The 16,989-nt window shown below is 37.0% G+C and overlaps 1 protein-coding gene across 5 annotated transcripts in view; it reads right to left on the bottom strand.

Annotated features, from left to right (window-relative positions):
- Window positions 1-16,989, bottom strand: part of RAB11FIP2 (RAB11 family interacting protein 2) — a 47,092-nt gene that overhangs the window by 8,931 nt on the left and 21,172 nt on the right. For 4 of the 5 annotated variants that reach the window (XM_050959017.1, XM_050959015.1, XM_050959016.1 and 1 more), the window contains one exon: window positions 24-69. In XM_050959017.1, coding sequence (XP_050814974.1) covers window positions 24-69 — 46 coding nt within the window. Of the gene's footprint in view, window positions 1-23; window positions 70-16,116; window positions 16,185-16,989 lie in introns of those variants that run through there. The other variant, XM_050959019.1, reaches the window with a different exon arrangement.

Genomic DNA, 16,989 nt, shown 5'->3' with positions numbered 1-16,989 from the left:
TTCTCCATTACGCTGTCACTCACCCTTTTTTTCCTGAAGTCTTCAATGCTTGCAGGATTCATAGTAAAACTAGGGGAATAACAAAAAACAAAATATTATAGGTATGTACTCATCAACAAAAAACACCATTGTGTACCTAATGTCAACATTACTAAAATAGCTTATCTGAAATGTGGAAACATTCACATAATTTCTTGACTTCAAAAATGTTTAAGACAGACACAAAATCAAAGATGATTTTCATAAAACAATATGTAAGCAAAGTTTCTAAAACCTGTAAATATATTAGATTAAAATCATGATATTATAATTATACTGACCATTAAACACAGAAATGAAGGATTTGGGAAGATGGTTGCAAATGGTAATTCAACAATTTGCTCTGCAGTAGTATAAAAAATGCATTTTTTGGAACTTCATAATTTTAGATCAAGTTAAAACTCACATTTGCATTTTTTGAAATCATGTTTTCTACTCTAAATATACATGAAATTGCTATAATTTTTCATTGGAAAATAGAAAAAAGCCTTTTAAAAATTATTGTTTTATTTTGGTTTTTGGTAAGTGATTCAACTGTTCAACTGACAGCCCTGGAAATTCAGGTTCTCTATGGACACAGATCAAGTAAACTTCAGATAATGAAAGTCACAGTTTGCAAATACTACACCGTCATTATGCTTCAACTCTGACCTGAGGAAGATCATCTCTATAGCTGAGAGGCTAATACAATTTTCGATGTCCACTTTGTCATACATCTCCAGACTGAAATTGTCATTACAAAGGGACCTATTAGTGCCAGTTTTTCTGGTGTATTTTTATTGGAGATCTGCTTTTCAGAAACTCAGCTGAAACCACTAGCTCATTTCATAGGTCGAAAAAACCATCTCAGATTAATAATGCTTACTCTCTACTAGATCTAACATGGGGCAATTTTTTTTGTCCTTCCAGTTTTACGCTACTTGTGTAGCTTTTCTTCTTCTCCTCTCAACACTATTGCTGCTACTAGTTTTATTCTGATCCGATTCTTTTAGCTCCTCACCTCCCTTGCTCAATTTTCCAAAATCCCCATTAGTAAACTTCCCACAAAACTTCTTCCAGCTCAATGCTTTCATTTAGCACATACCCCAAACTCCTCTACTCCCTGCAGCAGTCATAGACAAGTATTTTTTGAGATCCAACAGTGTACACACATTTAGAATGCTTTGGTTACAATGTATTAATCAAAATTAAGTAAGTATTTAACATAGGACAGTATATAGTGCATTTATCTGTTTTTATATGGATCAAACTAAAGGACAAGGTACAAATATAAACAGCAACTTGCTTTAAAAGAAGCATAAGAAGATCAATAAATAACCGCTCAAACCTATTAAATTATTCACATATAAAAACATAGCTATTTTAAAATTTTCCCAAATTAACTAAGACAAGAGATTGCTGATATGGATAACACTAAAGTTGCCATTGTCAAAGTGGCAGGCATGTATGTATATAATTTTCTGAATATATTTTAATTTTCAAAACCAATGCATCTATGTCCCTTTATACTTGTTAAAAATGATTACTGAAATAACATTTACTCTCTGGAAAAGGGGTTCCGATTCTGGATTATAGCAATAAATTATATTTATTTGACAGCATTATTTTCAACCCCTATATTATATATCACAAAATCTACTATTTGGTATGACTATAAGGGTTATATATAACCTAGGAGCACACATGTACTCTAAGTTGCTGAGGCTGAAACTTGCAGGCAGAGTTTTTGCAAAAGGACTCTTCTCAATGCTTGCTTGCATGTAACCTGTATCAAACCATTCTGATCAATTTAAAACCTTCTTGGCTCATGAGTAATGAATTCACCTTTAATTTTTAAAAGGAATAAGAAAAAAAATCTCAGTAGCCTAGTACTCATGAATACATTAAACAAGCTGGTGCATGAAGAAGGAAAATTAAATTTGGTAATGAAACATTTCAATATCAGGCTACTGAAAGGCTATTACAAGCATCTGAAAGAACAATTTTAAAGTTATGAAAACACAGTACAGCATTTTTAGTTTTAATGTAAAAAATTAACCTAAAATAATTAATGGCTATTTTGTTGCTGTCCATTCCTTCCTTTGCTAAACCTATAAACCTTTGATCATATATGTAGCTGATATGGAAGAGTGGAACAGGCATATTTTATATATAGGCTTGGAAGGATTAGATTTTTATTGGTAAATGTTGGTAAATGTCAATTTCATGATACACACATAGTGGAAGAAGTATTCTATCTATAGTAACAGAAATTCACAGACAAAGAAAAAAAATGCTGCTTGAAAACTTAGAGTTTGATTAAAATTTACTTCAACTTTTTGAATCTCAACATAGACTGTCATTAAATAATTATTATCTATTGCCCTCCTCCCATAATTTCCTGCAATGGTGAAAATTAAAATGGATACAAAATGAAAAAAATGTTTAAAAAGTGATATAATACATCCAAATTATAAAAAACAACAACAACATTGAATTCTCCCAAGCCTATTTATGCAGCAAGTATTTTGCAATTATACAGCAAAAGGAAAGTTTGGTCTTTGGTTTCTACTGAAGTCCAGTGAACCAACTGCAATATTTAGAATATTACAGAAAGACTGGATTACATGAACAGTCACAATTGTGAGGGAAAAGGTGTCTGAGAAATCAAGTTCTAGTTAATTTCTATTATACCTGTTTGTACAGTGATCTGAGGCATTCTGTCCTGTTCACTATAGAACAGTTTTGAATGAGGGGCCTCTTTCATTAGGTATTGTCTACAAATCTAAAGGCAGGAACCCTCCCACAAGGTCTGCCTTTTAGTCTCACACTGATGTGTCAAACACATGATGAACTTACTCATTCATGGGTGCCTTTTGTGATCTGTTCTGAGGACAAAAAAAAAGAGTTAACTGAACTGGATCAAATTAGCTTGGTGAAAACCAAGAATGTCTTTATTTAACGAAGTGTGGCATTAATTTGGGATACCTTTCTTTTGGGACTGTTTCCTCATGTCAGACAAGATACAGAATACTACGACTGCTCAACTGAGTTTCTGAGAGGTTAAGGAAAGCAAGATCTTTTATAGCACTGAACAACTTAAACGTTCCTGTGAAACAAGTTCTGAGATACTCTTCCATAATAGTAGATAAAGAAGAATGGGTAACAGTCACTGTACATGAAATCTGTATTTTGAAATTAGAAATGTAAACTATTGGGACTTTTTTATAACTGAAAAATGTGCACACTTACTATGACACTGCGGGCATCTTAATTCCATCTATAAAATTAGCAAATGTTATATTTGGTATGCAGTTAGCTGCAATTGCACACAAATAGGATTACAAATGAAACACACACTATTCAAGTTTTAAAACGTAAGTGGGAAATATTCTCCTTCCGAATGAAGCAGGAAGAAACAGGTGCTCTGAAAACTTGCAATTTTTTTTTTTTTAAATGAGAAGGTCTAACTAACTAACCGTGGGAGCGCCACAGTCTCACTGAGCCTAGCATGGTTTCCTGCCAGCTCTTCCAACTTGAGGTGAGCCTGAGCAGTTCCAGACTCTCTCAGTTGTACTCATAACTCACTGACTAAGAACCCAAAATATCCCAAAATTGCAAATACAGGTTTTTCTGCATGTGTTGTGTATTTGAAGTTACTGGGCTCTTTTTGTTTCTTTTGTTTCATAATGCTACACCCTTAACTTTAATTTATTAACGTATTTGACTATAATTACGTAAAAAGAAACAAAATGACATACTCCTTTACACTATATATAAAACCTGTATTGACCATAAGACTTTCCATCTCTTCAGGAAAATTTTCCTTAACTACACAAGGCCATTTGGATTTTTTAATTGCAGTCACTGATGTAACCAATGCAACATGTTTGTATATAATATGTATATCTGACTGACGAAAGAACAAAGTATATCAGTTTTGCTGTTCTTCTAATGGTAGCAGTACACAACATAGCCAAAATAGTTAAGGTCCTATCCTTATTTTTCCCAGGCTTTGATAAATTGGCAGTGAAGTTTTTCTGTGGAAACATGACAAAAATATGTTCACAGCTTGGAAGCATTTTTCTGTTTGTTTTTAAAGTGTGGTTCCACTGTCAAAAGTGACTGTAAAAATTAGCATTGTGGTATTTTATATTTATTGTTTCTCATTTACTTCAAAACTAAGTTTGCTCAGTTTACAAGACAAAAGATGTGTCTTTTCTAATTAAACAACTCTGCCAACTCATCTTGGGACCCAAAAGCCAAATTGTTTTTTTCTGACTCACACATCACAACTGTGTTGTGCATATGCAAGGTTACTATTTCACACAGTGCATTTTGTACGTATTGGCTATTAGAAAGGCATTCCGCTGCTCACATGCAAAGTAAAAATCAATTTTAATAGGACTATTGCTCAGTCACCGCACGCATGATCTGAACTTAAATTATCTATTAAGTTTAGTAGGAATAGTATGGAAAGTGTAATTTAAAATTGCCATTATAATCCAAAATGACTAAGATATTAAAATAAGCTTCATTAAGATGACATTGGGCCCAAAGACGCCTAAGAAAAAGAACGAGATAATTGGTAGATCAGCTGACTTCTGCTGCTACTAAACACTGCTTATTTATTCCTTCTGTTCTTTTTTAGTACCTTGATCCATGTAGCTCCTTTAACTCCAGTCCTGTATGGTAAAATAACCTTCATCTATTCTTTCAAATCCCTCCCGTGTAATACATTCATAGACTCATAGACTCTAGGACTGGAAGGGACCTCGAGAGGTCATCGAGTCCAGTCCCCTGCCCTCATGGCAGGACCAAATACTGTCTAGACCATCCCTAATAGACATTTATCTAACCTACTCTTAAATATCTCCAGAGATGGAGATTCCACAACTTCCCTAGGCAATCTATTCCAGTGTTTACATTACTCCTATGAAGTGTTTTCAATGATAATTCACCCAACAATCTGCCACAAACATGGTACCTCCAACTTAAGACCCAGTCTACACTTAAGTTTTTCTGGCATACTTATTGTTAGTAAGGGATGATTTTTTTAAAATTAGCTTAATTATGCCAGTAAAAGCTCTAGTGTAGACACAGTTATACTAGAATAAGGTGCTTTATATCAATAATGCCCTTATTGTGCTTCGTTAACCAGAATAAGATATACCAGCATAAATATTTTTTATACTGGTATAATGGCATCTTCACTAGGATTTGTTGAGTTTTTTTGCTACTTTAAGTAAGTATGTCAGCATAGTTAAAGTGGAAAAGCTTTTAACTGTAGACAAGGCTTTAGTATGTGTGTGTCAGAAGGGCGTTATTCCAATTAATTTTTTTATGGGATTATTTATGAAAGTAAAGTTAGCCTTTGTCTACATTGCACTTTTGTTGCTCAAACTTTTGTTGGTTGAGGTGCGGAAAAAAGACAAAAAACCCCACACATGCCAACCAACAAAAGTTTTACTGATGAAAAGCGCTGGTGAGGACAGCGCTTTGTGAGCAAGAGATGCTCTCCCGCCAACAAAGCTACCACCCCTTGTTGGGGGTGGTTTTATTTTGTTGGCAGGAGCGCTCTCTCCTGCCAAAAAAGAGCAGTTACACCGCATACCTTACAGCAGCGCGGCTGTAGTGGCACAGCTGTGCCGCTGTAAGATACGCAGTGTAGATATAACCTTAGACACATACGTAAGTGTTTGCAGGATTAGTATCTTAGACCGTAAGAACTCTGAGGCAGTGACCACATTTTTCTTTATGAATGTATAATGCAAAGCATTCTGATGACACTCAAATGAGAAAAAATGATCAAGTGTTTTTTCCTACGGGTGAGAGATCACAATTAATACAAGGGGAAAAGTACAAAATATTGTTAAAACACAATAAGGCCTTTACTTCCATCATCAAAGCAACAAAATATTGTGATGTTTGAAATTGTTGTCACTGCCCTGAGCGATGCAAACTTTTGATGTAGAAGGAGTTTCAGACAAGTCCTACATGCCACATGTACAGTATGTAAGCACGATGGTGAGAAACAGACACTTAATCCAAAGAACATTAAGGAAGCTCAACTAGCTTCTTGTTCCTATTTCGTCCATCATCCTAAAGGAATCAAGGCATTTCACACCCCTTCCCTGACTCCAGATTGCCAGAACCACACCTAACAACTGCACACACTGCCTGCAGCATGCTCACTTCCCAATTTTCCACTGCTAACCATATCGTCAAACTCTACATCCAGGTCCCATGCTGGCTTCCATGAATGTTTCATGCCTGGTCTCTCAATGCAAACACCCCTTTATCAGTTCTACTCTCTAGAAGAGGGATCATGACTTAGCACAAGGGAAGTAAATTATGTCAGCAGAACAGGCCAATGAGGAGAGCAAAATCAGCTGCCATGAAATGGTGCAGGAAGAGAAGTATTCCAATCAAGAGACCTGTCTAACATCCAAATGCCAGAAACCCAAGCTCCCTCTTGAGCACAGAAAATTCTACCTAGCATAGTAATTAGCCAATTCTCCCATGTCACTCACCTGGGAATCAGCTAGCTTCCTAAGGGTTATATTATTTATATCTGTTATTTTTATCAGGTTAAATCAGACCCTTTATTTTACTGCAACTATTTTTTAGAATCTAAATTTTATTAAATAGTAAAACCTGTTTGAATTTCCTGGCTTTTATTACTTTGACTTCAACTTTAACTTATTTGAAGTCACAGCTGAAACTCCCCTTAAGTCCTGTCACAATGAAAAAAGTGACTAGAGAAAAAATGATATAAGCTAAGACAGACAGACTTACCATAGTTATGATTTTATGGGTTGTCTTGGTTTGCATCACAACCATAAAAATATATTATTTTATACTTAATTTATCATGTGTGTATGATTTTTCCACCAGCTAAATACATTTATTTAATCCCAGTGATATAAAATACCTAATTTTCCTTCCAATACAGCCACCTGGAAAGAGTTTGGTAGTTGTACATTACTTGAATAGTCCTTTCTAAGTTGCTCTGATCAGTTTTATGATTGAGACTTATGTTCTTGAAGATTTATGATGGTAAACAAATAAAACATTAGATGTATTGGCTGTTTAAATACTTGGTTTCTAAATATCTAGAGATTAAAGCAATGTTTTAAAAAACGGTTATACAACTAATTTAAAAATACTACAGCTGGAGCAGTTTACTTTAACACTGTAACAAGTATGTGGCAAACACTTCTAACATACTGTATGTAAATCATATTTCCCCCAAGGAACAAGAGCTTTTTAGATACTCATCGTTCACTCTTCAGATTAATTATACAATCACTACTGTATATAACTTTTCAGTATACGGTATGTATTTACATTAGTCTTTACTATTCAAAGTATTAAAATCTTCTTGGTTAATGTAATATTAACACAGCTCAGTGAGTGCTTTCACCATATGTTATACTATGCACATTTTACAGGTAATTTCCAAGTTACACCAATTTGTTTTTTTACTTTACTTAACATGGGCATTTTTAAGCTGAAGTAGATCACTCCTATCCAAAATCTTTGGACTACAGAATGTTTCTTTACTCAGAAGTGATGCACCTTTCAGGTTTCTTACTAATAAAAAAAAAGAAAAAAAGAAAAAAAGAAAAAAAGTTTCATGAACTTGAAATTAACTGTAAATTTATTTTCATAAAAATATACATAATATAATCCTACTACCAACATACAGTAGGGGAAAAAGAAATACATGCAGATGATATAGTTAATGACACTAACTTTCCTTCAAATATTACCAGCAATAGCAGGCTAGTAATGCAGACACCACTTCCTAGGGAGAATTACAGTGCAATATGGCACCTATAGAAGGATGAATTGGGCACATTATTGCGATCTACTTCCCAATGAGTTTCTGGTGAACAACGTTTTGGGATTCACTGCTATATAAATTGTCCTGCCACAAAGCCATCATCCAGGGCCTTCTGGAATTTGTGTGACCCACAAGGCTGCAAAAATACCACCAGGAATTTTTGTTGTTGCCATCCTTCTATTTTGTTAACATTTCTATGAATCTGCATCCTAAGGAGTTAAGAAACTCTGATTCTACAATAAGCTATGCACGAGCAGACTCTTATACTTTTACGGAGCTCCATTAAAGTCAGTGTGAGGCTCCTTGCAGATTCAAGGAGTCTTGTATACAGAGCTCATTGCAGAATTGGGGCCTTAGACTGTAAACTCTTCAAGGCAGGAACCTTTTCCTCATATTTGAAGAGTACTTACTATATTACTAATTTAGGGTATATCTACACAGGTGATGTTAAGTGCGGCAGCAGCACCGCTTTAACATGGCTGTGTAGTCAAGGCTCCAATGCTGGGACCACTTCCACAAGAGGAACAGCTACCAGCGCTGGAGCCAGGACTGTCTACACACTGCCACTTTATAGTGCGGAAAAACTTGCATCACTCATGTCATAAACAGATAGCTAAGGGTTAATGTCTCTTACATCTGGAAAGAAGTAACCTGAAACACCTGACCAGAGGACCAATCAGGAAACAAGACTTTTTCAAATCTGGGTGGAGGGAAGTTTGTGTGTGAGTCCTTTGTTCTGGTCTTAAATCTGTCTCTCTCTCGGCTATGAGAGGATTTCTGTTGCCTGGCTTTCTAATCTTCTGTTTCCAAGTTGTGAGTGCAAAGATAGGTTTGTTTTTTTGTATTTACATGTGTGTAGTTGCTGGAGTGCTTTGAATTGTATTCTTTTTGAATAAGGCTGTTTATTCATATTTCTTTTAAGCAATTGACCCTGTATTTGTCACCTTAATATAGAGAGACCATTTTTATGTATTTTTTTTTTCTTTTTATATAAAGCTTTCTTTTTAAGACCTGTTGGAGTTTTTCTTTAGTGGGGAACTCCAGGGAATTGAGTCTGTGCTCACCAGGGAATTGGTGGGAGGAAGAAGTCAGGGGGAAATCTGTGTGTGTTAGATTTACTAGCCTGACTTTGCATACCCTCTGGGTGAAGAAGAGGGAAGTACTTCTGTTTCCAGGACTGGAATCCCTCTGTTTAGATTCACGGAGCTTGCTTCTGTGTATCTCTCCAGGAACCCAGGGAGGAAACACCTGGAGGGGGGAAGGGAAATGGTTTATTTCCCTTTGTTGTGAGACTCTAGGGATTTGGGTCTTGGGGTCCCCAAGGAAGGTTTTTGGGGGGACCAGAGTGCCCCAAAACACTCTAATTTTTTGGGTGGTGGCAGCTTTACTAGGTCCAAGCTGGTAACTAAGCTTGGAGGTTTTCATGCTAACCCCCATATTTTGGATGCTAAGGTCCAAATCTGGGACTAGGTTATGACATGGTGGCAGCATTTGTGGGAAAGAGAGAATCCAGAAGCCAGTAGGAATATTATATTTTTCTTTTCTCTGCTAGGGGCTTTTAAGCAGACACAGTTTGGTTTTAAAGGGAACCAGAGAGAATTTTTTTTTCTCTGCTCTCTCTTACAGTTTCTGGTTTGCATATTAAGCAAGGAACCATTAAGGAACTATTATGGGTCTTTTGTCAGACAATAGCACTCCCATTAGGTGGCAATTACCAGCACTATACACATGCAAATAAAGTCGTTTTCTGGTTTACTTTACATTTAAAAGATTAGCTAGAGGAAGAAAGGGAAAAAGGCACTGTTGCTAGGCAGACCCCAGGAGGCAACAGAGAACCTGCAGTTCAGAAGATAAACACCATAGGGCACCTCAACACAAGAAAACAGGAACCATGCCTAAGACGACAAAAATGGAGGCCGAAGAACAAATCGAAGACGCCGAGCACAGGCGAGATATGGAAAAAAAAATACAGGAACTAGAAATAAAACAAAAAAAGATGGAGCTGAGAGAAAGAGAAAGAGAGGCAACTCACAAACAAGAGATGGAAAGGCTACAAAAACAAGAAGAAGCCAACAATGCAGCCCACCTACGAGAGTTGGAAAAACAGAGGGAGGCCCACCGACAGGCCATGGAATTAGAAAAGGCTAAGCAACAGGCTCCAGCCAATCCTAACAACCCTTCGCCAATTATGGTTCCACATCCCAGGAAATTTCCCATCTACAAGGCAGGTGATGACACTGAGGCCTTCTTGGAAAGTTTTGAAAGAGTCTGTCTTGAGTACAGCATCCCTGAAAACCAGTACATGGTAGAATTGAGGCCACAGCTCAGTGGACCTTTAGCAGAGGTGGCAGCTGAAATGCCTAAGGAGAACATGAACGACTATAAACTTTTTCAAACCAAGGCCAGATACAGAATGGGGATCACCCCGGATCATGCCCGTCAGCGTTTCAGAACCCAAAAGTGGAAACCAGATGTGTCATTTCCCAAACACGCCTACTACGTTGAGAAAAATTATGAGGCCTGGATATCAGGACACAATGTTAAATCCTTGGAAGAACTGCACCTCCTCATACAAATGGAGCAGTTCTTGGATGGTGTTCCTGAGGACATAACACGGTACATACAAGATGGAAAACCCAAAAATCTCACCGAGGCGGGGGAGATTGGAGCCAGATGGATGGAAGTGGCAGAAAGCAAGAAAGCTACTGTCAAGGGGAACGAATACCCCAGGGGGCACACCGACCATAAACCCTACAACCGAGGACAGTCAAAGACCCCACATACAACCCAAGTAAAGCCACAGATGCCCTATTCTTCCACCTCACCAGTCTCCAGTAACTCACCTCGACCCAGTGACCCGTCAGATGGAAGATGCTTCAAGTGTAATGAACTGGGACATATCAAGGCCAACTGCCCAAAGACCACCAACCGAGTGCAGTTCATTACACCACCATCACACCAAAGATCCCCAGGCCCAGATGCCTCTCAAATACCCTTGGAGCGAAGGGAAAATTTGAGAGTGGGCGGAAAGAAGGTTACTGCGTGGAGAGACACGGGGGCACAAGTGTCAGCTATCCACCAATCCTTCGTAGACCCCAAATTCATCAACCCAAAGGCCAAAGTGACAATTTACCCCTTCATGTCACAAGCTGTAGACTTGCCTACAGCTAAACTGCCTGTCCAGTACAAAGGCTGGTCAGGAATGTGGACTTTTGCAGTCTATGACAAGTATCCCATCCCCATGCTACTGGGGGAAGACTTGGCCAACCAGGTGAAGCGGGCCAAGAGAGTGGGAATGGTTACACGTAGCCAAACCAGGCAAGCTTCCAGACCCATTCCTGTTCCTGAGCCGTCCACAGACGCCCCGTCTGTGTTACCAGAGACCCAAACAGAGGTAGTGGACCCGGATTCCATGCCAACCACTGAAACAGCCACAGCACCTCCAGTTTTATTTCCCTTTGTTGTGAGACTCAAGAGATTTGGGTCTTGGGGTTCCCAGGGAAGGTTTTTGGGGGGACCAGAGTGCCCCAAAACACTCTAATTTTTTGGGTGGTGGCAGCTTTACCAGGTCCAAGCTGGTAACTAAGCTTGGAGGTTTTCATGCTAACCCCCATATTTTGGACGCTAATCTGGGACTAGGTTATGACAACTCAGGAGTGTGTTTTTCACACCCCTGAGTGAAGAAAGTTTCAGTGCTGTAAGTGGCAGTATAGTCAAGGCTTAAGTGCTATACCAATCATGTTACTAATGAAATTATATTTACATGGAAATTTTCATGCAGAGAATCCAAAGAACTTTGCAAAACTTAGACCACACGTCACCCTCTCAACGAGGGGTTAGACTAATTTTAAAGATTGGTGTGAACTGTGGAAAAGTGGTTGTGACTTGTCCTGAGTCACATAATAAATATTCTCCACAGATCGGATAACGGAACCTAGATCCTTTGGTGTTCTAACCAATAAACCACAAATGTTCTCAGATATTGGACTTAATCTGATCCATTGTACTAAATGACTGTCAGCTGTTAAACTGAGTTTCTATCACAACTAACAGCCTGCCTATTCATGTATAAAAGAAAAGAGTGGCTGCTGAATAGAGGCAGAGAGAAAAACAGAATGTGGTGGAAGTGAAATATAGGTCAAGAACTTTTTTTAGTAACTTAGCAAACTTCAAACAAATACTTTTTAAGGATTAATATTAATGCAAACTGAAATAATACTTCTTTTAAAAGAAGTATAATTTATGAGATTTGAAATTACATTTTTTCTTTTGAAAAAGCGCAAACATGAAATATAATTATTTTATAACACCTTACTGGAGGTGGCTTTGTTATATTTACAAACAAAAGATAAAGGACATAATTCTCCACTGCTATGTACCTTATGTAGCCATTTACATGTGTGCAAAGAAAATAAAAAGTGGGTGTAAAATGCCAATTGAGAATGGTAGTTTTACCCCGCTTTGCACACGTGTAAATTGCAGCAGAAGTTACACGGCAGCGAAGAGTCAGTTCTACAGTGGGTTAAAGGCAGATCCAAGATGCATAATGGGGCTTTCTGACAGTGCTGAAAGAAGAACAAGTGTGGTATGCCATGCACAGGGGTCCTTCTGGGATAATGGCTTACACTGTCTCAGACCTGGTCTACAATAAAAAGTTAGGTCAAGCAAGCTATGTTACACCCCGAGCAATGTAGTTAATCCAACCTAACCTTTGGGGTATACAAGGTTAGGTTGAAGGAAAAATTCTGCTGACCTAGCTATCACCTCTTGGGAAGGCGGATTACCTACCCCAGTGGGAGAACCCCTCTCCCTTTGGCATAAGTAGTGTCTATACTGAAGCAGTGCAGCAGTGCAGCTGCACCGCTGTAGTTTTTAAAGGTAGACAAGCCCTTCGAGGTAGTTTCAAATATAAGTACCTTGAAAATAAGTTAACTTGCATTTTGAATACAACCACTAGATATAAGCAGTACTATCTCCAGATTACTACAGTATTAATCATGCAAGTGCAATAACTGAATAATTGCACAGAGATTAAAAAACTATTTGAACCTCAAATATAAAGCTGCAATGATTTTGTTCTATATGCCAGCCTGAATTTTATTACAGTTTCTATAAGCAAAATTGGCTAATGACAATAACCTTAAATAAAAAGGGAATATTTCTAAGCATTTAAATATTTCTCTTTTTATTAGGCATTATTATACCAAGCTAAGACATCAAGTTTTGAACAGATGGTCCTCTAGCTAAATGATTAATGATGTTTCATCCTCAAGAGATGTACTATGGATCATTCAGGTCACTCCAGTTTAGGTTTTGTAAGCACTTGAATTATAAGGCACAAATTCAGGGATCTATAACTCAGCTGGAAAAATTCACTCCAGATTAAAATTAGGTATTTAAAGCCTCAAGTTCAAGAACTATTTCTGAAGACTTAAGAACTAGCTCTATTATTAATTTATTTTTACATCAGTGAGAAAAAAAGAGAGAAGTTTATCAGTTTTAGATTCTTTGTGCATTGGTTTAAATTAAAAAACAACTTCACTTGAATAAATGAAATTTGAGAAAATAACCTAAAGCAATTACAATTTTTTAAAGACTTGAATAGCCAATGCATTCTGCTCTGAGTGGAGTCTATTATATATGCGCAGGAACTGAATTTCAAAGGATTTTATATGCCTTAATATGCATTTACAAGACTGTAAAAGCTTTTAAAATCTTGTAATTATTTAGTGACATGAACTTTAAGCACCACTAGTATTTATAAAATAGGTATTCTAACCAGAGATCTGATTCATTTACTCAAGTCAAGACCAATTCAAACTGTTAATAGAATATCCTGTAAGAGTCCATCACTGTTCCAGTCCAGCATAGGTAGTGACCCAATCACTGAAGAGTTGCTTTGTGATGGCCTGGGGGTTGGTGGTTTCAGCCCTGTTCAGAGTTCATTCATGTTCACATCACAAAACCTCAATCACAGCTGGAGGTTTAGCTCAAATGTCAAGACAGAGCCCTCGTCCAGACTAACCCGCAGCATCGGCGGGTTAAAATCGATTGCTCGGGGATCGATATATCGCGTCTAGTCTGGACGCGGTGTATCGATCCCCGAGCGCGCTTACATCGATTCCGGAACTCCATCAATCCGAACGGAGTTCCGGAATCGACGCGGAGAGCCGCGGACATCGATGCCGCGCCGTCCAGACTGGTGAGTACCTCGATTTTAGAAATTCGACTTCAGCTACGTTATTCTCGTAGCTGAAGTTGCGTATCTAAAATCGATTTTAATTCCTAGTCTGGACGTGGCCAGAGACATGATGGAGATGTAACTACTCTCTCACCACAAGGGATGATCCTTCCAGATCAGAGATTAAGCACATTGGCAGGGTGGCAATCCTGTACTGCTCCTGCGAGCACTGTACTTGTTCTGTGCGTCAGAAAAAGGTCAGACTGGTGCCTTACATACTGAATTCACAGTTCATATTAAAATTCTATAGTATAATACACCGACTCATTCTGTCATTTTCATAATATTCTCAATAGGTTAAGAGATCAAACTAGTAATCTCATTTAACTAGAAATATGGCAATTTAGCTATAATCTCATAATACCAGCAGAAGAAAGTGAAGAAAATAAATAAAATGCCATCCAAGTTAAAGTTAATACAGTAACAATGCATGCAGCTGCTAACAGAGAAGAAATTTTAAAAATTTAGGAAAAAGAAAAAAATTCAGAACAGTGTAGCCTACACATCTATGCTTTGTGAATGATTGACAAAAGACAAATACATTAAGAGAGAGTTCATTACTGCAGCAGACACAATAATGGATTTTCTGGAAGCAGTATTTCCTAAACAAAGTGCAGGAAGGAAAGCAGCTAAGAAGAGAGATGCATTGTAACCTTTAAAAGGAATAAGAAACATTGCACTCCTTTACACCTTTCCTGTAATGGGCTCTGTGCAAGAGCAGGGATCCACGCACATGGAGCTTATTGCAGAAAGAGAGCCCTAGTGCATCATGCTTAAGGGCGAAATTGAGAAATAACAGTCACTCATATGAAACTTTAGTATATTTTCAGGCTTTAAAATTTCATTATGTGCTGCTCTTTGTCCTCAGTTCAGCATGTTCTGGTGCCTTTGATGCTCTTAAAACTCCTGTAATTTTTGTGCCATCTGATTCTCAAATATTACGTTCTGTGAAATAGCATCTGAAAATGAAGAGATGGCAAGAGCTGTTTGGTGAGAATACAGTGATGAGAGCTCAGGAAGACAGGAGCAATGCAAAAATCTGTTGTTTCAGACTTTCACAATTAATTGAAGTATTTGTAAAGAGAAAGTCATCATCATCAGACACCCAGCAACAGCCAGGGCTGACTGTTAAGCATGATGAACATGCACAACCATTGAGATCCACTGAAGGGACAAACACTGTCAAATCTGGGAATGGTTCTCAAAACAAGATAGATAAACAAAACAGATGGAGAATATTAAATAAAAACCTTATTTTTTTAAATGAACCTTTTAGGTGTGTTTGAAGTAGCAAAAGAATATTTAAAAACACAATAAATTGTCACTATAGATGACAGGATAGAAGGAATGCAGGTTTTATTTGTATTTGTTATGATATATATTCAAATAAGATTTCAATTTCTAGAAGAATTTTGTAAGTATTTCTTTGAATGCAATTAATGTAAAGATGTTAATATTACAGTATTAATGTAATACACAAAAGAGGTGACAAAGTTAGTATGGAAATAACACCTCTATTTTAAACAATATACATTTTCTTTTGGAATCAACAAAAAAAGTGAGTAAATTTCCACCCCTTCCTATGCTATTGTGACCTTTCCACATCAACAGCCTTTGACCAAATTGATAGTATTTTTCTTCCAAAACTGTGTGGATGCCAACAGATTGGTATATCTAAATGCATATGCAAAGAATCCTATTGAGATCTGAATACCCTCTCCTTCTCCACTTCTATATTTCCCTTCCTCTTTCCTTAAAATACACAGTATATAGAAGTATTTTATAAGAAACCAGAAATCAAGAAAGTAACCAAATTTCTCTTATTTTTTCCTGAGTGGTTTGATCAAAACTCACGTAAGGAGAGAAAGCTCTTCTTATTTTACTATATATGTATTTAACTCAATCAAAGCCTGCTCAGCTTCTAGAACAAGTAGTTCACAGAAGGTTTATCAGCTGTTTAACTGACTTTTTTCTAAAATAGACAATGATTATAGTTACATACCACTTAGTAATAATTCCTCTCATGCCTCCTTATCATGTCATTTTCCTTTTGGGGTGCTACATCCATTTGATATTCTGTAAAGAAATTTCAATCTGAACTAGCTCCTGAACTGTTTAAGTGTAGAATTATCATTATAATGACTACACTGTCATGAAATATAATCTAAAATAGTTATTTTTAAATGATTCTTAGCTCACAGACATCTATCAATTCACTTTCTTAAATCTGCCATTTGATCATAGTAATAACAACCTGTCAGCTTTAACTATTGGACTATTTGTTACCCTGTGTCCAGTACCCAGAAGCTCATTAATTACCTAAACTCTTTCTGTAGGTCTTGTTAATTACCCGTCTCCTGTCTCAGAGGACCTTGTTAATAACTTGTACAATCTCTCTAAAGCGGTCCTAACAACACATTAGAATTAAAGATGCTTTTCTTTTAGCACCTGTCAAGTGGTGTAAATTGAGAAATTTTCACATCAGTTTATTAGCCTACTGTAGTGTATTTTTTTAAACAAACAATTTTACAGAAATGATGCATAAAGGTTTGGTCATTTTATGAAGGATTTTTATTTTTAGAAACAAATATCTATTTATTTAGGTGTGTTCAGTATAAAGACAACATGGCTGGTGTTCACAGATCAACCTCCTGAGAGCTCTATCAATTAATGGGAGCAATTACAATAATGAATGCAATATAATATATAGGGCAAAAGTTTCAAAGCAGTGGATTAGGAGTTATGAAGACAAATCCCATTACTGCTAAAGGATGACAAAGAATACTAGCATATATTGTATGCTTAGTGACTTTTCATTGGCTGCATAGTGTAAATGCCTTAGAACTAATGGATTTATAAACATTTACAAAAAGTGTTTTCT

This window comes from Gopherus flavomarginatus, chromosome 6 (genome assembly GCF_025201925.1).
Source record: "Gopherus flavomarginatus isolate rGopFla2 chromosome 6, rGopFla2.mat.asm, whole genome shotgun sequence".
NCBI classification, from domain to species: domain Eukaryota; kingdom Metazoa; phylum Chordata; order Testudines; family Testudinidae; genus Gopherus; species Gopherus flavomarginatus.
This window is presented reverse-complemented; position numbering and strand designations above follow the sequence as displayed.